This window comes from Meles meles, chromosome 3 (assembly GCF_922984935.1).
Source record: "Meles meles chromosome 3, mMelMel3.1 paternal haplotype, whole genome shotgun sequence".
NCBI classification, from domain to species: domain Eukaryota; kingdom Metazoa; phylum Chordata; class Mammalia; order Carnivora; family Mustelidae; genus Meles; species Meles meles.
In genome coordinates this window covers 133,156,431-133,179,454 of record NC_060068.1, presented here as the reverse complement: position 1 = coordinate 133,179,454, position 23,024 = coordinate 133,156,431, and the positions used below count along the sequence as shown (strand labels likewise).

At 40.2% G+C, this 23,024-nt stretch overlaps 1 protein-coding gene across 17 annotated transcripts in view; it reads right to left on the bottom strand.

Moving 5' to 3' along the window:
• PWWP2A (PWWP domain containing 2A) overlaps positions 1–23,024 on the bottom strand; it is a 49,282-nt gene that overhangs the window by 6,761 nt on the left and 19,497 nt on the right. For 4 of the 17 annotated variants that reach the window (XM_045998941.1, XM_045998947.1, XM_045998951.1 and 1 more), the window contains 2 exons: positions 19,491–21,188; positions 5,908–8,277 (listed from right to left, as the gene is read on the bottom strand). In XM_045998941.1, coding sequence (XP_045854897.1) covers positions 19,505–21,188 — 1,684 coding nt within the window. In that variant the 3' untranslated portion in view covers positions 5,908–8,277; positions 19,491–19,504. The other 13 variants (XR_006817658.1, XM_045998950.1, XR_006817656.1 and 10 more) reach the window with 12 other exon arrangements.

The following is a 23,024-nucleotide window of genomic DNA, read 5'->3' as shown; positions in this document are numbered from 1 at the left end:
CTTATAGAATATAGCAAGATTCTCAGATCTTTCTGCACTCAGGTTGTTATGGTATCACGTCCCAGAGTCTGGAAAGTCCTACACTGCACATACCCATGACAGCAGGACAGTGAGAAAAGCAGATGCCCCCTTAGTACTGTCGCAAAAAAAGCTTTGACCCTGTGGAGACCTGAAAGGTTCTCAGGAACTCCTGAGAAGCCTCAGCCCACTTGTTTGTTTGTTTTTCTTAATATCAGCTCTACACCCAATGTGGGGCTTGAACTCTTGACCTCAAGATCAAGAGTCACGTGCTCCACTGACTCAGCCAGACCACATTTTGAGAGCTGCTTTGTCAGATGATGACTTTTAAGTGTAATGGCTGAAACTCGGCAAAGGCAGCAGCTGAGATCCCTGAGCAGCTCTCTGACCCTCCAGGGAGTGGGGAGATAGACGTGTTTGCCTACCTACAGCCTGCCGTAAGACACTACCCTTGCTGCGGGCTCCAGAGGTTTTGCTTCTCAGGCCTTCCCCTTCTCCTCCACCTCCCCCACCACGACCTCCATCACCACCACACTGAAATCTCACTGTGGGCCAACTAATGTATCTGGAAAGGAAAGGAAAGGAATCTAACTAGATGTGAATTTTCTTAATTTTAATTAACTGTGAATTTCTTAGTTCTCTTAAGCCAAAGAATGTTGTTTTGGTTTTTTTTTTTTTTAATCAACCACAGTTACTTCTCTACTTACAAATCTGGGAGAAAAAATAGATCCAAACCTTTTGAAATGTTTGACAATAGAATGAATGGAACAGAAATGTTTAATATTGTATGTGTTCTTACTCCAACAATATTGCAGTGGATCAGAATAATTTTGGATCACCTTCTAGAATTTCCTTGAAGACTATAAGACACATTTTATTTAATTACTATGATCTACTATTCCCTGTCCGCCTCCCTGAGCTCCTAGAAGGTAAGGGCCATATTTATGTTCTTAGCACCAACACCTACCCCTCTACCAGAAACCTAGTAAATTGGTATTAAAGGCATTATACAAGAAGTGTTTTCAGTGTGAATAACCATCACTATCCAGAAGTCTCCAGATTCTGTACACTATGATCAGTCCCTAGTTTTTAAAATGTCTCCTTTGTTAACAATTATCTGTTATTTCAAGGTAAGTACAAACTAGGCTTCTTCCTCAAAATTTCAAGATCCAGCAAGTGATTCAAGTGTCAGCTTAGAAGGTTTATGTGCTATTTTTTTCACCTTCCAAAGAATGTGGTGGGAGGCAGTGCAAGACAACAGCTGCGTTTCACCTAGTCAAGACCAGGAGATTGATCTAGACTTTCCTGTGTATTGCCCAGAATGGGCTCAACACCCTGCAGTTTAGGGTCCCAGTTAAGTGTCTACAGTAGTGTTTTTATTGGGGTAGGTATGAAGTCCTGGCTAATTTAGAGGGCTCTGCTAGGATTTCTTGATAGTGAATCCAGTACTTTGTAAACATGAAGCTTAAAAAGACACTTTGCAAAGAGAATCACTTTAAACGAATCGAGCCCATCATGAGCCGCCATGTAGAATTCCCTCAGGTATCGAGCACTCGACCTGGCTCTTAAGCCTACGTCTCCACGTCTTTAAATTTTCATTTTTGCATCTTAGATATCTGCAAGGATTTGTCTTGAGACTTCCAGGAATCCCCACATTGTCCTCTCCTTTCAGCCTCTGCACCTTTTCCCAGATCACGTTTCCACTGAATCTTGTGTTCTCTGTATCTCCACCTGTGTCTTAAGTAACCCCTCCAACTTCCGTTCACTGGAGCCTCCTGCAGAAGGTTCACCTGGGAAACTGGGACTATTTCTGCAACAAAGTCCTACTCATCTGCTTTTTCTATGGGGAGGACACTGGATTGGTTCCTTTTCCTCACATCACAGATTTGAATTATGGTTAAATTCTGTTCTTAAGATCCCCTTCTTTTTCCAAGACGACGACTTTCCATACAGGTTTGCCTTCCATCACAAGCACTACCCCTGAGTTCTTCCCCTGTATCCTTCTGTTCCTTGTCCCACCCCGCAGAATGCCGTATCTTGATTACAAGTTGTTGTGCTTGTAGGGATAGAGACTATTACACCATGCCGACATGTGGAGGCTGGGGAGTGGCTGAGCCTACTAGCTAATGACCTGAACATCGTGGCATTGGGCCTACATTTGAACTTCAGTAAAATGACAAGACCTCACACACTGGACCTTCAGAGTTACTCAGGTATAGTCAAAGGCATGAATGTTTGTTTAGCCTATGACAAAAGTCCTATTTCCTGCAACATTTTATGTTCTTGAAGGTAGGGAACTGCTTTTGGAAGGATTCGTGAGCCTGGTGATTATTTCTGGTGCTTCGTGGGGCCCTGAGCTGGCCTCTAAGACTACTGCTGAATTACGTTTCACACAGCTGTCATGCTGGAATTCATACTGATTTAGGAAGACCAGACAGGGACATTTTGGAGGCATTTTATGGTCTGGATAGACTGCCGTGGGATGGGAAACTGGCAGCAGGTATTAAATGCAAACCTGATTGGAAGATGCACTTGCAGAGGTTGCCTGTGTGATCCTAAGAGCTAACCAGACCAGCAAATCCTTCTTTTATGATTCCGGTTTAGCCAAAGTTGGAAAGTCAAAGAGGAAGGCATTGATAGGAGACCAAGGACAGCTGTGCAAGTGAATGGCTGCTTTAATCTCCTTAAGAAAGATCTTTAAAGGGAAGGGTCCAGTAAACCCTCTAAGACCAAAGTGCCAATCTGAGAAACCACCTAGGACAGAGAAATAGTGACTTAAGCCTCTGTCCCTCTTACTCTGGTATCTGACTTCTTCCTTAAGCTTACTGTTGGCGGGAAAGGCAGCACTGAGCTGTGGGAGCTCAGTGTTTGGAGTGCAGCCTGTGGTCCTGCAGCCAGGGGTCACTGCCAGCCTGGTTACTTTTGTTCTATGCTCCTATTGCTGTGATCGCTTCTGTGATCCTGCCTTTCACTTCATCCCTCCCTTCTTTCTTACGGCCTTGAACTCTTCTCTGATACTTCTGTCAGTGTGTACTGTGTGCTTGATACATACCCCTAAACCCCAGTAAAATCCTGGAGCAATTTTGGTGAGATGTGTCTGCTCCTTTTCTGCCTGCCTCCTCTGTGCCACGGTAGTTACAAGCCTAGTCCTTCTGTCACTTTCCTTTCCTTTAAAAGAAGTATATGCACAGCAAAGAAATTTGTGCCTTCAGGGAACTATACCGAAAAGGGAGGTGGTAATTTCCGGTTGCTTCCTTCAGTCTGTGAAGAGCTGCCCTGATTCCACACTAGACCAAGCCCATTGATGCTCCTGATAATGAGAAATGGATTACTTGCCACCAGCCAGCCATAGAGGTGGGGCTAAAATCACCCCAGAGCCTCAGAACAGTTGCTTCAAACCCTTCAAGGGACGATCAGAGAAACCAATACCATGAGTTTATGGAAACTCTGAGGATGGCCTCGTATTTCAGAGCACTAAACATTTCAGTCTTCTGGCTGCAGGCTGGTCATTGGTGAAGCTAGGGGTGGATACACGGGGTTCGTTGGTTCTACCAGTCTGCCTTTACAAATGTTTGGAATACTCTAATAAGAATGTTGCCATCTTCTAATTTTCTAACCTTCTGAGGCCTGCAAACTAGGAATCAGCTCCATCTCGTAGAAGTTAAGTTATACCAGCCAGAACTAGAAATATGACTCTACCTTCTTTTCCCTCTCACTCAAGGGGAAACTTTGGAAGCTCACATTTCCCTCTCAGCTAAAGCATGGCATGGCCTGCTCTCCTGCTGCCAAGGAAGCCCATAGCTAACTATTTGGGGCCATGATTCAGTCCCAGGCTCCTAGAGCTCTACCTTGCTAATACAGCGCACCCAGGTGGGAATTCTGCCTCAAGCACTCCACCTGGACTCACTAGGCAGCCACCTCATACCGCCTGAGCATCCCAGGGCCCTCCAGCTCCCCAAGCGTGACAAGTCCGAAATCCACAGTCGTCTTCAAACAGACTAAAGACAGAAATCCTCAAGGAAGCCAGGAATGGGAAGACAGGGAATGGAGTGAAGTGGGGAGAACGGTTTACATTTTTAAAGAATGTAGGCTTCAGTGGACGATCTCTGGTATCTCTGGTAGTTGGTCTCAAGTCCACATTATTTTATAGGGATAGTTTGACTACCCCAAAATAGAACACGCTGTTTGCAACTTTACTTCATAAAGTGGGAGGAAAGGTCAGGTAGTTCCCTGGGGCTGTGTGACACGGATTAGACCTTGCCATTGGCAGAGTTGGCATCAGAAACCAAGAGTTAGAGCTTCAGCTCCCGCTACAAGTGTCTCCAGCCTGCCTTGTTTTCCACAGGTGTTAAAAAAGCTGCGTTTAAACCTGTGAAGGATCCCCTCCCTCCCTGTCTTCTGCAAGGTTGCTTTGTGTCTTACTGAAGCCCTGGCTGTGCTTTTCTGGAACAGTGACACAGCAGGCACTCCTTTACTCAGGGTACTTCACACTGCTGATAGAGTTCACCTTTTTTGGATCACAGGTCTGAGCTGTCCACTCAGGATCCACAGGAATTGGGCACTGAGCTTATAGACAGAATTCAGAAACATAGGATTAGACCATTTCACTTAAGGTTCAAAAATTCCATCTTCCCTGTCTTGGGCCAGTGTGGCTGTGTGATTGTGTCAGGAAGGTAACTGGTAGAACTTAGGTTAGAATCCATGTCTGTAGAAGCAGGTCATTTGTATAGAAACATCCTGCTCTTATTATCAGCAGCTCAACTTGGCTTCCTTTGTGTTAGGTTGCCTGGACGAATGTGCCTCACAAGGAACTCAGGAATGGGCTAATCCTAGAAGTATTCTTAAGTACAGTGACCTAGCCACGGCATTTGGCCAGTTCTTTCTTCCTCTGGCACAGTATTCCTGAAGTATATTCTTTCATTCCAGGTTCATTACCTTCTTGATATCAGCAAAGGAGTTGTTAGACCATGAAACCTCATTGTGATGTTCATCACTAGAGAAAGGTGTGCTTAAAGATAACACAGTGTGCTCTACTCAAAGCACTGAGGGAAGAATCAGTCATTACTTTAAAGAGGAGAAATCAGTTATCAGGTGTAAAAGAAAAACAGCTTACTTTTTTCTACAGTCCAGGAAGGTACTGGTACACATTCCATACATGATTTCAGGGCATGAATCCAAACTTAGATTTTCTTACATGAAGATAGCACCAAAAAGATCCCAAGCTGTAGCCATGGGTCTCATCCCTCATTCCCTCCTGTTAGGTGTGTCTATCATGGGACACACACACGCAACACGATCAGGAGTGTATTGGGGTAGGGTGGGTGTCCTGTGGAGGCCTTCTGGCTAATGTGCACATCATTTACCTTGGTTCTCTCTAGTTCCATTTTCATTACTAGGAAGCCTGAGGGGGGAAAAGGCTAACAGAGCCAGACTCCAATGGCCTCCTTTTTATATTCATTTTAGATAAACTGAAATGGGAGAATGTTTGAGAGAATAAAGACTCCATGTATACTCTGGAGTAAGAGGCAGCCTTCAAAAGGACTGCTTTACTCAAACGGGGGTGCGGTGCGGGGGAAGCACACTAACGTTAAGTTTTGGGGTCAGTCTAAAAAAAATCTCAGCTGTCTGGTAGGTTTTAAGAGGCTCATTTTTTCCTGATAGTAGTGTTTCTGGTCAAACACATCGGCCATGCTGGGCTTTTAAAGAAGCAACCATTTATCTGCAAGGGAAGGATGTCTTAAAAACTGAAACAAACATACCAGTAGATATTTGCTCAATTACATCCAGCTCTGAAGGGTAGCATATTTGTTTCCATCAGAAAACAGTCATGTTGTGCACAAGATCCTAATTAAACTCTTCACCATTCCTCTACTCCTTGATCGTAGACAGTCCCCTAAAAATCTTCCAAGGATTAAAGAAAAACAGGCTGTTCTCCAAAGAAAGCAATGTTACTTACAGCCACTCCCTAAAGAAAAACTAGTAACTGAAACTTAATAGTTTATAAAAAATAATAAACTCTAAAACCTAACTCCTAAAGAGTAAACAAAAGTTTTTAAATAACTAAATTTTAAAAAATCAAGACTTTATTGGATAAATGTTACACAACATTCTTTAACATTTAAGTCTTAGCATACTTTAGATGAGAAACAACTTTTGTCATTCAAGTCTACAAAATGAAATAGGCTTGTGAAGATTTGAAATACAGACAAAGGTAGCATGGAGCAAAGCTTAAATATTAAGCAACTAAAGCAATGAAAAGTGAAACAGCAACCTGGTATGTCTAGATCTTAAATACCACCAAATTTCATTTATTAAAAAACGAAAACATGGTTTATAACAAAACACCTTTGAGAATTTTGTCATGAGAAAAAATATTTAGATAACTTAAAAGAATTGGGAGAGATCAGGTTTTGCCTTTGTATTTTTATTTCTCGGTTATTTCCATCACTGTGCAAAGAATCCTAAAGCTTCATTATTGTACAGTCACCACGGTGTGGAGTTACATGATTCTTGAAGTGAGCCTGAAAGGTAGTACTGCTGGTGTTCAATCTCAGAAAGAACAAGATGGACTCCAGCCTAAGCCCTAGGGCCGTGAAGAAGAGGGGGCCACAGAGCTACACGTAATCTTTAGAGCTCCCTGCACCTCCAGTTCCTGAGCTGACTTTTTCAGATTTGATCAAATGTGTATAATGACTTCATGAAGATTTCCCAAAAGACTTTAGAATGTCCTCCAAATTTTAAATTACTTGCCGTGTAATTAGAATTTATATTAAGCTCATTAGAAGACTGTCTTCCTTTTCTTCTTGAGTTGTAAAACAAGTCCTAGTCAGGTGTATCCGATGTTCTCCGGCTCTCACTCAGAACCTTTTCTTAATCCTGAGTGTGGGTCAAACCTATACAGTAAGATTATGGAAAGTTAACAGGTAATTTGAGCCAAATGCTCAGTTATCTGTTACGTTGCTTCAAATGAATTTTGTATTTTATTTTTTGGCATTTTCCCCCCCTTTTTTGTATTAAGTAGTCAATATGGTCTTTCTGGTTTAAAAAATAAATCCGTATTGCCACTAAAAAACTTCAGTTTTATTAAAAGTACGGCACCATCAAATATAAAATGCCTTAAAAATGTAGTACTAATATGTCTATCTGTTCTCCTCATGAAAGTTTTTCCATTCATTAAAAAGAAAAATTAAGGTTTTTCATAATATGTATTTTCCAAGGACAAGAAAAACATTATGGTCTCCATTAATAAGAATTCATGTTCCATGCATGAAAGCTCTTTATGGGTCTGTTCCTACTGCTTGTTCCCAGAGTCAAGTCCCACCTGACACCTGGGAGGATATCTTGCAGTTGGAAGGAAGGGCTCTCCATGAGAGAGGTCCATAACAAAATTCAGGAAAAAAGCCTTTCCACCACAGTAGAATTAAGAACTAGCTCTTAGAGTACATATTTTCACTCTAAGGTCAACACTAGCCTATCCACTTTGAGTCAGAATTTAAAAGGTAAGAATGCAGTTATGAAAATGTGCACAAAATGTTAAATACTGGTGGCAAATAAATACATCTTAATATGTTCTAACAAGCAAACATATATTCAAGATAATACAGCCCTGTTTTCTTGAAGAAAGAAAAGATCCAAATTCTCTCTGCGGGGTGGGGCAGGGCACTTCACCATCCTTTTATTAGGATGTTAGAAAACCTTTCCTGTTGTTTCCACTGGTACCCTGAAGGAGACCTTGGTCTCGCCTGGCAGCTGTGACACTTGCTGTGTTCACAGGAGAGCCAGCTTAGAAATGCCTTTGCTCATATCTAAATGGATTAACAAAACCTTGGAGAAAGCACAAAATTTTAGTTTAAAAAATAATTCAGCATCTCTGTCATCATCCCATGCCTTTTAGGCCTGTCCAAACTGTACTGAAAAGAACTTCACATTCAGAAAAAGTTACGGTCAGTGATTCTTGATACGTCAGATTCAAGTGAGTTCTCTGCGTGTTTCGTGTCACTTTTCTCCTCCTCTCATGCATAACTTATTGCAATAGTTTATTTTTTATAAAATATTCCCCTAATACCTTTTTTTCGGTTTCATATAGCAAAATTTGCAAGTGCCCCTTTATAGACTGTTGGTTTTAACCACTGCCTTAACATTTACTTCTTAGTGCAGCTTTAAAAATCTGAGTCTCCAATGTCATTCAGTCCTGATGCTCTGGTGTGGTGTCATTATGGGACCGGTCCATGAAACCAGCAGCCTGCTAATGTCTTTGTGCTGAAATACAGTAAAGAAAAGGAAGAAAATGTAGTTAAGCACAAGTAAATAAGAGAAAAATGATGTCCTCGTTCTTTAAATTCCGCCCTATTTATGGGGTCACACTTGTTTCTTAAAATCAGCTAAACTTAACCAACATTTGAAAAGACAATTTACTTCCACTCTAGACCAGCAGAAGCATTCATTTTATTTCCAAAGTACAAGTGGCCAAATTCCACCATAAAACTGTTGTCACCTTCACAGAGTCAAGCTGCACTTGAGGTTTTTAAAAATCCTTGTTGATGAAGATTTGCCTAGTGAGAGGAGGGGACGTTTAGCTTCAGTCTCTATGCTGCCCACCCACTTCCGCCCCGGCACCCACATTCACCTCTGGAAGTCCGCACCACTGCCAAGGGCTGCTCTGAAGCGCCAGTTGCCTTCCAAGCACAGGCTTCCCACAGGCTAAAGCCGATTCACATATGAAACCAAGCCAGGCACGGTTCAGCTGCTGACCGTACCATCTGCATATGTACAAAGAGCAAACAGGGGAGGAGGGGGGTGGACGGGGCCTTCCCCAAGGCAGACACACCAGAAGGCATCCAGAGTACCATGTTGCTACTCTAAGACAACTTCTGTACACTAGACTGACCGATGTTGTCCCTTATTACACCAGCACACCAGATCAGGAACAGAGGCTCTCTTTACCATACCTCCAACAAGAAGCAAGACTGAGCAAAACATTTATAAAGGACAAGGATTAGAAAAATTACTGCCAGACAGCATGACCGGAATTTCTGCCCGGCATTATCGACTTCCCTTTAATACCAAGTGAGAAGAACCCCACTGCAATCCTCTATCATTCTTGGTTAATGCCTCTCGGACCCAGTAAACTAAGTGCCAATAAGAGTTTAAATTCCAAAAGAAGTGATCGTGGAGAGAATGATGATTATTTTTTTGGTCAAATGTATTTTTAAACCAAAAATCTGTGGCGTGTTCAGTGGAGTAATAACTGACAAAATAAACACAGAATGCAGAAAAAGAAAAACCACCCCCGTCCTTCCCAATATTTAACTTCCAAAGATTTCAAAAGTCTTTGCCATTCTTTTCTAGAACTCTTGATCTTCTATTAGCTTCCTGGGTTGCCTTCCTGACTTACTGGATCAAAGCCTATAAAACACAGTAACTAACAGGGCATTCTGCCATGTTTTTCTCATGCAATAGCTAGCTGTAAATACCCCACACATCAGAAAAGAAGGTAAATAGTCTTTGCTTCTGAAGAAATAGAATGCTTAACACCTTTAAATTTGATATTCAACTAAAAAATGTTTACTTTTTAAAACTAGTATTATAATACTCTTTAGACCCACATAGAACTTTGGAAGTAAACTGAAAGGAAAAAAAAAAAAAGGTTAACAACCAACCCCATACATAATTCCATTTCCTTCTATTTATGACTCAGTATTTGGCTTCAACCTTAGTGAGGCCTATTCAAGTGGACAAGAAAGCCCAGGGTTGAAGGAGGTCTTACTGTTCCTGCGAGAGGTACAGAGAACTAAAACACCATTTCCTCAAGAAATCATAAGGGTAGCTACCATCCCTAAAGTACAGCTCAGAGTCCAGAATCTCCCAGTCTCAATCTCTGATCCCAACTGTGCCATTCTGACCCAGCTTGCAAATTACAGCTCCTGTGTAGTGTCAAGGCCCAATCATGGCTCTTCGCTAGCTGCAAACACCACAGGGTTAAATAGCCTTAAGGAAGCAAAAAGAGATCATAAGTTCAAAAGCAGCACAACAGAAATCCTTAAACCTTTCCATCAGTGTAAGAGCCCAAAATAAGCCTTTAAGGCGCTATCCAAAGAGGTCTCGATAAATGCACTTTATTAAAGAAAAAGACTACAGCCCCTCTGAGTTTTGACTTTTCTTATGTAAATGACAATGGTTTTGAGATTAATTGACTAAGAAAATATATATATATATTCATATATGGATATATTTTCTTATATATACACACATTAAGAATGACTAAGAAGTGGATATAAAAGTGACAAAGACTGAGATAGTGAAAAGATAAAGAAATCCACTATTTGACTTCCCATGGAGACTCAGTTGCTATTTGACATAGTTCTACAATCTGATACCCAACTTTTAGCACCCTAGGAAAAACTCATTTCACAGAAGCTCACAGGAGGCTAGCTCTACTATTTTTTTTCTTTTTAGCACAATTGAAAGTTATTTTCACTCATTAAAACTGTCACCTACATGAGGTACACCCAGCTACCAAGGTCAATGAAAACTACAGAAAAAGAACTAATGAATTCTTTTAGGTCTAGCCTAATCTACTTCAGAATGATTAAGTGATGACATGATGCCCTCTTCACTTTGTGGCAGGGCTTAACACAGACAGACCTGCCCGTCTCACTGTTAACTTCAATGCTCCCAGTCTGAATCCACAGTGGTCTGTCAGACACTGTAAGGGAGCAGCAGGACTCGTCACTGTCTGATGTAATAGCTGCCATTTGTTGAGACCTATGGTAGAAAAAACCAAGTTAACAAAAGTAGAGCAGTCATTTGAGTTCTTTTAAATCCATTTACAAAAAAAATTTTAAAAATAAGACCAAAATGCAGTTGAAATTCCATAATGAATGTATTCCAGATAACTTGCTGACTTCACAGAAAGTCAAGCTTGGGTTACTAAAAGAGAACAGACTTGAGGTGTGTGCACACCAGCGCTGGCCAGGAGAGGGCACTCTCTGGCACAAGTCAGTTCAGGAGCAAAACACCTTGGGGAGTCCACACTAAGATGCTAACTCCCACATGATGTTCCAACTAAAAAATTCCTTCTAGGCTACCACTGAGCTAGGGCTGGAGTGGTCCTGATCTTCTCAGTACACAGCGACAGCTGAAGTTGTCATCCTTGTCCATGTCACTTCATCAGTGAGCTCACAGATCCTATCTTGCAGGATGACCAAAAACTATCTGAATCCTTGTCTCCTTTGCAAATACTCAGGGCCTGACCTTCCTGTGTGAGACAGTACCTGCTTGAAATAAGCTTGACAAGATAAGCTTTCTCACTTGGGCTTTCAGAACAGAGACTTCAAATACAAAGAGTAATTCAAATGAAGGACTGCTGTTTTAAGCCTTAATTTTAACATATATGCTTGTCGCCTTACTCCCTTATTTTAAGTAAAAACAATTCACATCAGGGTAGTCAACTCTGGGATCACTGATTTAGAGGATTTTTAGTCCTTATAATGAAATAATTATTTTTAGAATACTAAAGTACATCATATATAGTAACATAATCATAACTTTTTAAAAAGGTTTTTCTGACGTTGAGAAAGAAATCTCATACACGTGATCTATAAAAATTACTTCTGAATTTTAACTCAGAACAATTTTCTTAAATGAGATTTAATGAGGTTATTCACCCTTTTGTTCATGGGAAAACTTAAATATACTATTAAGTGTAACCCAGCAGCAATCACAGAAGGAAAAAAAGTAATCTGAGTGCATGAAACAATTTAACTTTGAACCTCTCCCTCCGTAAGTAAAACTTGCTAGGTTTTAACAACTGTTCTAAATCTCTCCGGGTGGGGTTGGAGGGGGGGGTGCCTGGGTGGCTCAATCGGTTAAGCGGCTGCCTTCCTTGGGCTCAGGAAATGATCCCAGAGTCCTGGAATCAAGTTCCACAGCAGGCTCCCTGCTGAGCAGGGAGTCTGCTTATCCCTCTGCCTCTTAGCCAACTTGTGCACGCTTGCTCTCTCTCGCTTGCTCGCTCTTAAATGAATAAAATCTTTAAAAACAAATCTTGAAAAAAGGGGAGAAGGTCATGCTCTTAGGGCAAAGTTCAGCATTAAAAACTAAAGAGTTAAGATTATATAAGATTACAGAAGTGTACCTGTTATCTTGCTGAACACTCTTAAGTTTTCCCTTAATACAATGTAGTATCATGCAACTTGTTCTCACTCTGGTTTTCTAGCCCTCGTGCTATTTTTCTAACCACTTATTCTAATAAGGTTTCAATAGTTCTTCCCAGCCTACCAAGATGCCCCTCCCTGCTGGATTTCTTGATAAAAGCTAAACCAGAGGTGGCAATCATATGTTTGTAATCAACAGCATCTAAAAATGAGCAATGGGTAAAGAGGACTACCTTCTGGAAAATATGGCCACAATGCACAAAAATCAAGGCTTTAGAATGTGTATTTCCCTCCTAAAACGTGAAAACAATCTACTCAATCATACCAGTAGCAAAAAAAAAACAATAAAAAGGAATGTTCAACTTAATATCCACTTTTTTGCCACTTGGCAAAAAAAAAAAACACTAAAACACCAGGATCCCAAGGGAATACAGCATTTGTACAAATCAGCTAATTTATGCAACTGAAAGACTGACAGGCATAGCTGTGTGCTTCTGATCCCTTTGTAAAGCTCTCCTAAGAGGACCTCCACTCCACTGAGCTCCACCAGTGCAGATATATCTCCTGCCTCTGAAAGGATGTGGGATGAGCCAGGCAGAATTCTGGGATGGCAACTGGTCATTAGTACTTAACGGTACTTAACTAGTACTTAACTACTTAACTAGTACTTAACTCTTACTCATTCATTCACAGGCAGACATCATTTCTCCTTTGTCAGGCCCCGTGCTTGGCATAAGGGAGAATAGAGACAGTAGAGGAACAGATTGGAGTTGATGCAATACATAAACGAATGAGGCAAGAGCTGAAGGGAATATAGCTCTCGCTTCACTATAATCCCCATGACCTCCAACCCAGTGCCCTCCACAAATGCTGGATAAAGTTAATGCCTTCTTCTAGATATTTATGAACAATCATACTACAATTATTGTAATCTCAGATAAGAATACATTATAACACTTTTCATTCATAAGGAGTATATGCTGCACAAAGATAATTTCAAAAGCTACCAGGATGAAATTCCTATGCCATACACAGAAAGTGGTGGTTGTGGCAACAGTAGCAAGTTATTTCTCTAGGTCTTAGGCTAGGCATATACTGCTTTAAATATTTAAGTTCTCACAATTACCTTCTGAGCTACTATTATTTCCCCCATATCACAGAGGATGACATTGAAGCAACCCAAGATCACACAGCTAGCTTGTAAGACGCAGATCCAAATCTTTCCTTGAATCTAGGAAGAAATCTGGCTCAAGACCCTGTACTTTCAACCATGTACCTGAAAAGTGAGAAAGAATGATTCTTTGCTCAGGGCACCTGGCTGGCTCAGTCGATGGAACATGCAACTCGTGATCTCAGGGTTGTGAGTTTTGAGCCCCACATTGGGTGTAGAGATTACTTAAAAACAAAATCTTAAAAAAAAAAAAAAAAGATTCTTTGTTCAATAAAAGCCTGGTATGGAGTACTGCTGGTCACTGGCAAGTTATATACTCCTAAGTATCCATTTCTATATTTTACACTCAACAGGAGAACCTTGACATTCCTCCAAAAACATTCTCCGCAGGCAAGCAAAAAACTTTGTTTTATTGGGGAAAAACTGTATCCCTTCTAGGCTCTTTCAGTAGCTCTTTTTTTTTTTTTTAAAGAACTGGGGTGCCTGGGTGGCTCAGTGTATTAAAGCCTCTGCCTTCAGCTCGGGTCATGATCCCAGGATCCTGGGAACAAGCCCGGTGTCAGGCTCTCTGCTCAGCAGGGAGCCTGCTTCCCCCTCCCCCCCCCCCCCCCCCCCCCCCCCCCCGCCTCTCTGCCTACTTGTGATCTCTGTCAAATAAATATTTTTTTTTTTTAAATGAAAGCGAGAGAGTACAAATGGGGGAGCAGTAGAGGGAGGAGGAGAAGCAGGTTCCCTGCTGGGCAGGCTGTCTGATGAAGGGCTCAATTCCAGGACCCTGAGATTATGACCTGAGCCAAAGGCAGATGCTCAACTGACTGAGCCATCCAGGCACCCTCTTTTTCAGTAACTTTTTTTTTTTTTTAAAGATTTTATTTATTTATTTGACAGAGAGAGATCACAAGGAGACAGAGAGGCAGGCAGAGAGAGAGAGAGGGAAGCAGGCTCCCTGCTGAGCAGAGAGCCCGATGTGGGACTCGATCCCAGGACCCTGAGATCATGACCTGAGCCGAAGGCAGCGGCTTAACCCACTGAGCCACCCAGGCGCCCCTTTTTCAGTAACTTTTAAGTGAATCTTTGCTGGAGAGAACTAATGAGGGACACTGCAAGTTACAAAGTTATCTTACATATTTCTTTTTGAAATGCCTTTGCTAAAATTTGACACACATTTTAAGTTTGTATTTTATTTTTTTTTTAAGATTTTATTTATTTATTTGGCAGAGAGAGATCACAAGTTGGCAGAGAGGCAGGCAGAGAGAGAGAGAGAGGGAAGCAGGCTCCCTGCTGAGCAGAGAGCCCGATGCGGGACTCGATCCCAGGACCCTGAGATCAGGACCTGAGCTGAAGGCAGCAGCTTAACCCACTGAGCCACCCAGGCGCCCTTAAGTTTGTATTTTAAATGAAAAGGGGAAAAGTGTGATAGTAACAGCTTTAGCTGTGGCATATGTGGTTTTCCTTCTAGATAAAGGCCCTAGGGTAGAAAAAATTGAGTTTTCAATCATAACTTCTGGTTAAGACTTAGATTTCCGAGTCAGTAGTAAGAAGCTGTCACATTTTTATGATATATGGAAGATTCCATATTTAAATTATGGCTGTGTTTTCGTTTTTAATGAGGCCTTATAGAACTATCAGGAATTTGAAGAACATTTTAATTCACATTAAACCAAGTTTTAAGGAGTGCCTGCGTAGCTCAGTCAGTTAAGCGTCTGCCTCTAGCTCAGGTTCACAATTTAAAAGGGAAAAACCTGGGGAGGCCTGGATGGCTCAGTGGGTTAAGCCGCTGCCTTCGGCTCAGGTCATGATCTCAGGGTCCTGGGATCGAGTCCCACATCGGTCTCTCTGCTCAGCAGGGAGCCTGCTTCCCTCTCTCTCTCTCTCTCTCTCTGCCTGCCTCTCTATCTACTTGTGATCTCTCTCTGTCAAATAAATAAATAAAATCTTAAAAAAAAAATCCCTTAAAAAAAAGGGGGGGAACCTAATTTTAGATACAAATTATAGATTTAAGGTACAGGCATACCTTGTTTTACTGTGCTTCACTTTACTATGCTTCACAGATAGTGCCCCCCCCCTTTTTTTTAACAAATTGAAGGTTCAAGACTTCAGTGGCGGAAGTAACTGCAGATGTGGTGGAAACAGCAAGAGAACTAGAATGGGAAGTGGAGCCCGAAGATGGGGCTGAACTGCTGCACTCTCATGAGAAAACTTTTAATAGAGGAGGAGTGGCTTCATACGCATGAGCAAAGAAAGTATTTCTTGAGATGGAATCTACTCCTGATGGAGATGCTGTGAAAATTGTTCAAACAACAAAAGATTTAGAATGTTACATCACCTTAGTTGATAAAAAGCAATGGCAGAGTTTGAGAGGACTGACACCAGTTTTGAAAGAAGTTCCTCTGTGGGTATCTAACAACATCTAACAACACTGCATGCCAAAGAAACAAACTGTTCATGAAAGGCGGAGTCAATCGATGCAGCAAACTTCACCACCATCTTATTTTAAGAAACTGCACAGCCACCCCAAACCTCAGCAAAAACTACCCGGATCCATCAGCAGCCATCAACATCAAGACAAGACTCTCCATACCAGGAAAAGATTACCACCCACTGAAAGCTCAGATGGTTAGCATTTTTTAGCAGTAAAGTTTTTTTTTAAATGAGGTATATATATCATTTTTTAGACCCAATGCTACTGCACAGAGACTGCAATATAACTTTTACATGCACTGGGGAACCAAAACATTCAGGACTCCCTTTACTGTGGTGGTCTGGAACCAAACCCACGAGATCTCTGAGTTATGCCTGTATTTCCAATACCCAATTCAGCAATTCTATGTAAAGGAATCCTGTATGTAGGTGAAGGAATGCAAATGTGTATCTTTCCTTCAACATAACCAATATTAAGTACAACCTGCTCAAAATAAGGGTGCAAGTCAGTATTAAACACTCAGAGGCACTAAGATATACATTTGATTTTAGTTGCACTTTCATACTGCCTGAAGTCTATCTTCATATCTATATTCTTGTCTATTCTACTTAGTACTAATTTAAAATTACTGTTTATAGACTTTCCCATCAAAACCACATAGGATATATCAAGTGATGCAAATGGGCTCCAGACTACGAATTTTACTTTCTCCATCTCACTGACCTCTTTTATGTCTAGTTCCACATCTAAAATGAGTCAAAGATATCCCTTTCAAATGACCAGTCAGCATTCTATTCAAAAGACTCTGGAAAACTAAGAGAAAAATACTAATGCTTTAAATTTCTGAGCAATTCTAGAAATAAAGACCTCTTTGGCTGTTACAGCTCTTACTTTCACTCGGTTTCTCCCCTTGCTAATCCTTTTTTCTTTTTTTCCTTTTAGATCACTGGAGATTTGGCCTAAGCCTAGTTTTCTCTATGTAAAAGGATAAAAACATATTTGGTTATCACCAAAGAATAAATACCTCCTTTCACCACTTTAAAGGAAAATAGCTACAACTAGCCAATTCAACTCTATCTCCTCCATCTGCAATAAATACTGGATAAATTTAGCTGCTTAAGAAATTTCTACTTGGCATTATTATGTAGAGAAGTTCAATCACTATGTAGCATTCCTGAAATTAATGTAATATCATGTGTCAGCTATACTCAAAATTTTTTTTAATTTCCATTTCAATAAAACACTAATATGCGGCTAGTGGATTAGTGTTTAGAATATGTATATTTTAAGATTAAGAAATTCTTTGAAATTTTTCCTTACTGAGGTATCAGATGAAATATGCCAGACAGTTTAAAATGGAGGGATCATTTGGCTGATTTAATTAGAGATCATGCACATTTGTGATTATGCTTCAACCTTTCCCTTAGTGATATGGACTATATAAAACTGAATGTTCTTTTTGTATTCAACGATTACGACTTTATCCCCATGCCCAACCCCACCCCAACCAGGGCTTCCAAAACAAAATGAAATTCGGTTTATCCCACCAGAGCGCATTTGCCAAAGCACTTACTTATTAGCGATATCCACTGTCAAACCCACTATGTTGAGAAAAAACTCACCTGGATCGTTACATGAAACCTTGGAATTACATTATTTTAAGTGACTTTTTGCTCCGCCTTGCTTAAATCTTTCTAAACCTTAGATTTCAAACTCAAATATCTGAACAAGTTCATTAATCTGAAAAAATACTCAATCTTTTAAGATACCTCCTTAAAACCCCTCAGTCACACCATGAACATCTTTCAACCTGTTATAATCAAAGAATTTTAAAAATAGTATAGTTGTTTCTGTTTGCAGGAAAGAATATGTTCTACTCAAGTGAAAGACATTGTTTTTTTCAATTGTGTGTTTAGTTATAATCAAAAAGCATTGACTGAGTTCCCCAGAAGAAATTCTACTTGCTTTTGCAGAATCAGTACATAAATCATAAAAGCCTGTTAACTTTAAGAAAGCGGACAGATTATGGGTTTTAATCTCCATTAATCTGTTCATCATTTAATTCCATAGGTAACTAAGACATTTCAAATTGGATTACTTAGAATTACACAGAAAGTTGCTCTCTTTAAAATTTTCAAGTTTCCAAAGTGTCAAACTGATACTCTATCAAAATTCAAAAGGTAAACACAAAAAAATATGAAAACAACTTGAAAAATCTTGGGATAAATTTGCCTCCACGGGCAATCAGATATATTTTTCACTAACAATAGCTAAAAATGGAAAATAAGTCAAATCTGAGGGACAGATGGACATGTAGAAAAACAGTGATATAAGTTACTAGCCCCAAAAGCAACGATACCTGAGGCAGACCAGGCAAGAGAGACTGGTTTTAACTACCCAAATATTAAAAAAGAGCCATGTGATGAAGTATCAAGGCTAAACATGAGGAAAATTAAACCCACACATTTATGAGAAATTGGCGGGAGGATGGTCTCAAATCTAGAAGCATATCAAACCTCTACACTGTAAAACCTCATTTTCAGAATATACAGATTAATCACCTACTTGAATTTTATCTATGGTCAGGTAATATATTCTCTGATAGGACAAATAGGAAAATAAAGGTTTGATTTTTTTTTCATCTCCTCTATAAACTATTACAAAGAGTAACTTTCTACCATCTTGAAATTTTTCAAAGCTTTTTGAGAAACACACACAAATAATTTGGATTTAGTCGATTTTATTTACAGCTTTTTTTTTTTTACATTTCAGAGCATTACACAATTACATTTTCTCATTTTCTGACCTGCAAACAGATACCTTAAACGAAATATTTTTTAAAAATTATCAAATTAGGTACATCCAAAATGCAACAATTACACATATGACAATTCACAAAGTGTAATTTACCAGGACGTATCCTAAGAATTTAGGAACAGCCAGTCAGGAGAAATCTGACCAAATTTAGCAATCAACTATTTACATATCAAAGACAAACCTACCTAAACTCCCAAACCAGAAATTTGAAAGTTTTTGTTAAATCCCCATTAAACAAAAAAGAGTGATGATTCACACCTTGTCAGCCTTAAAAAGTCTTAACCCCACAGACTGGGCTATTTCCACAGTCAGCAACTAAATAGCAAGCATCTCAGTTTGTCAAACACCTAGGTATCAAACTCTGGCGCCATTGTGCACGCAGAAAGGCTAAGTATTCATTAATTAAAAAACAAGTAGTCATTAAATATCCACACTATTCCCCGCCCCAGCCCCCAACCCAGCTCATCAGCCCTTACTGCAATCCCAAATACGCAACCTGTGTCACACAGTGACAGGCTCTATGTTATACATATGTATGTATGCATATACACACATATACGTACATGTGCATATATATAAATATACACACATACACACAGTACTAGGTACAAATGGCCATTAACAGTCCCTGCAAAAATTCATTTTCAGTTGAGGCTATGGCTCCTCTGCCTTGGGATGGTTTGACTTCAAAACTGAAAAATACTGCTAAAATCTCACTTCCTTAAGACAAAATTTGACAGCTTGTTCTGTAAGCTTCTCAGTCTATTAAAAATGGCTATTAAGGTAAGTATAAAAAAAGCAGCCAACTTAGTACAATTCCTCTCTCCGATCTGGCCAAGCTATTTCGTAGAAGTTACTCCTGACTAGACTAGAAAATCTGTGGCGCCTTCCAATGGTTCTTGCCTACCTTACTGTCCATGTTCACGTTTCAAACTGTGTCAACAGAGCCCGCACTTCAGGGGTCAGCTGCTTGGCAGCCTTAGCCGCCTCTGTGATAGCCTTGCGATACAGGCCCTTTCTCTTCTTATTAAAGCGTGACTGGAAGTTTTCTAAAAAGGGGGAGAGTTGCGAAAGAGCAAGAAAAGAGGTTGTTGGAGACCCAAACCATGAAATACGGGCCTCCTGTCGGACTAAAAGGCCGTTATCTTTCCGGCTCACAGTTATAGTAAGAATACGGGCTGGCCACCAAGGAAAGCCATAGATCTTGGCCCAAACAATGTCCCCTACACATATGGTCCTGCCATCTGGTGTGACGCATTTAGAGACGTTTTTGGAAAAGACTTTCATTTTCAAGGAATTACTGAGCTTTTTCTCTTCCTTTGAAGAGGAGGAAGTGGAGGAGGTGGAAGGTGCATGCATACTGCCTGGAGGAAAATCAAAGCTTTCAGAAGAACTACACTCAGAGTTGGAGGATTTCAAATCATCTGTGCTATCAATGCTACACACGGAAGCACTGGAAGAGTCAGATTTCTTTTGATTTAGGGTCATGTAAACAGAGAGATTGCTTTTGCTGCCCTTTTTGCCCAGTGTCTGTGGTTCATCCTGCTCACCAGGCACAAGCACTTCGTTTGTGTCCTGAACCTCACTGCTGGCCTCTTCAGGGCCTTTTGAGGGACTCTGGTTTTCTGAAGGGGCCTCACCTGCTGAGCGGGTAGAGGTGCAGCGAGACTGGGGCTTGGGTGCCATCTTGCCACTCCGCATTTTCTCAAGTCCCGTCTTCAAAGAAGAGTCATTTTCTTCATTCCTGTACCTTTGTGGTTTTAAACGAACCCGGGGTGGAAGGGAACCTGAGCTAGGACTCTGATACCGACGTGTGAAATGGACTTTTGAATGTGCATTTTTGGATGTAGAGGTTTCACTTTGCTTCTTTTGTGCCTTTTCTTTGGCAATTTTCAACACTTCCCGAGCTTTTGCATGATCCATGTTCTTACTCTGGAGCACTTTTTTAGTACTTAACTGAGCTTTTGATGAATTTGCCTGAGCAGAAACTTTGACTACTCTGCCTCTGCTGTGAGCAATATTGGAAACCTTCACCACAGCATTTCTTTTCTGGCTTTCATTTTGGTTTTTCCCATCCACTTTATGGTCAGTTTTCAGTTTTTTGTTCACAGTAGTTACACTTTCGTTTCTCCGTTTTTTATCTTCGTATTTAGAAGAGTCACTTGCACTACTACCTTTTCTAATTTCCTTTTTCTCTGCAACAACACTGGTTTTACACTTGTCACACAGGACTTGCCTGGGTCGCAGTTTAATAGCATTCATTATTGAAGTAGGTTCTTCCCTGTACATTTTTCGTTTGGGTCGCTTAATTTTCCGAGGCGGTGGCTGAGGTATTGACTGGTTATAGGTGTCCCTGATAAACAAAGGGGGAGGGTAAGGTGCTCCTTCATGGAAGAGAGGCGGTGGTTTGGAAGTCCACAGGCTTTCAGCCAAGCCTGGCTCGGGAGGCGAGATGGGAGAAGGGTCATCGGGAACAGCACCATTCACTTCACGCTTGACTTCTGTCCCTTCTTGGAATGTATTACTTTGGAGCTGCATGGCTTCAGGTTTCTCCTTATATTCCCTTTTGGGAAACACTGTCACAGGGATCCCATGGGGCCCAAACCTTGGAAAGAAAGCAAAGAAAAAAAGAAGCCATTAACTCAAGGTCTATGATTCAATTTCTTAAATTGAAACAACACTCAGTGTTTATACATATGACCTTTTCCGAACTCTTATTTCATACTAAAGAATAAAAACATAAAAATAAAAACCTACTGACCACCTCCCCACCAAAATCCAAGAGCCCTCATTTTTTATTGGTCCTACATTTTAGGTATAAACAGATGATACATTTAAGTATGAAATCAAATGACCGTTCTAAGCAGCGCCAGAAGAGCTGACATTATTTAAAACAGACCTTTCCGTCTTAGATCAAAAGGCGTTCTATCGGATAGTTTAACATTTTATATCATTTGATATTACATTTGCTGGACTTTGGACAAGTCCAGTAAATATAACTATAAATATACAACATACATAACTCCCTCTGGTTCTAAGAGCTTTCAAAAGCTTCACAAAACAAATTTAGCCTTAACTACCCAAAAACACTGAATCAATAAAATCCCATCTGAACTTCACTTAATCACTAAAGATCCAAAGACTAGCTACCAGCTGCTCCCTAACTCTAAGCCTTTCATCTACCTCCTTCCCCGCAAAACCACAAAAATGTGAAAAATTCAGATGCCCAAATTACCACATGAGCAGACAGGTACAGAGCTGTGGCTAACTTTTTAAAAAATGTATCACACATTAAGAAATATTTTCATATTATAATCAAGTAATATTTATGTATGTATACATGCACGCATATATACATATACACACAGACTTAAGCCGAAGTTTCACTAAATGTTCAACCTTATATTATGTGATATATCATATTTTTCCCTACTACTATTTCATTTATTTTAATGCTAGCCAGACTCATTACATGGATTTTAAAACTGGTCCAGACCCAGTTTGCAAAGCACTAATATAGAAGACAAACCTTTACAATTCTCAGTTTCCAATAAAACAAGGGTCAACCTAACCTTGTTCACCATGTAGACTTAGAAATCACTGTGATTTAATCCTCCCAGGCTAACCATCTTAAAGCTAAAATGCTACACTGATTCCTTCACATTAAAATAAAATCACACTACCAAGTAATTTCATCATGTGCATGTTAACATGTTAACTTTAAGCACTATCCGATGCTGTCTGAATAGCAGTGAACACAATTCTATTTCTCAATCCTTTAAGGCAGCAAAGATTGGCTTCAGGTGGTCAGAACTCCTAAGATGAAATGTTCTTCCATGTCTTTTTCTAATAAATGAGTCTTAGGTTCTCATTCTCTGGCTTATGTCTTTATGTCCCCCAAAAGGTTCAGCATATATCTTTGTTGGGATGAAATCTTCACATTAAGTTTTAAGGCTATAAACACACCTAAACTCAGATGGGGATGTAGTAAGAGCCAACACCACCAGTTCTGTTTCTCATACCTATGTTTATTTTTTCTCTGAAGTCATCTGTTAGTTTGGTGACCACAAACCAACAGCTTGTAAGAAAATACATACAAGCCACAAAGGAAGAGAAAAACTTTTACCTAGGGTGGGACAGACTTGAATATGGGCTAGTTCACAAAGGATACCCTCTTCTCTACATCAGATCTGCAAAGTGGCTTTCTATTCTAGCTAGGTCTGGTACTTAAATGTTTGCTTCCTATTTACCTGCAAGGCAATTTGAGCATTTAGCCTTTTCTCATATGAACAAGAGAGGTGAGATTTTTGGATTTTCACATACAGGTCCATCAATCAACATAACTTATCTGAGGTGAGACCACTACTGATACTAGCAATCAAATTTCTAACTCTTAAGAAGCTATTATTTTGCCCCACTGCACTTTCACATCATGTTTTCA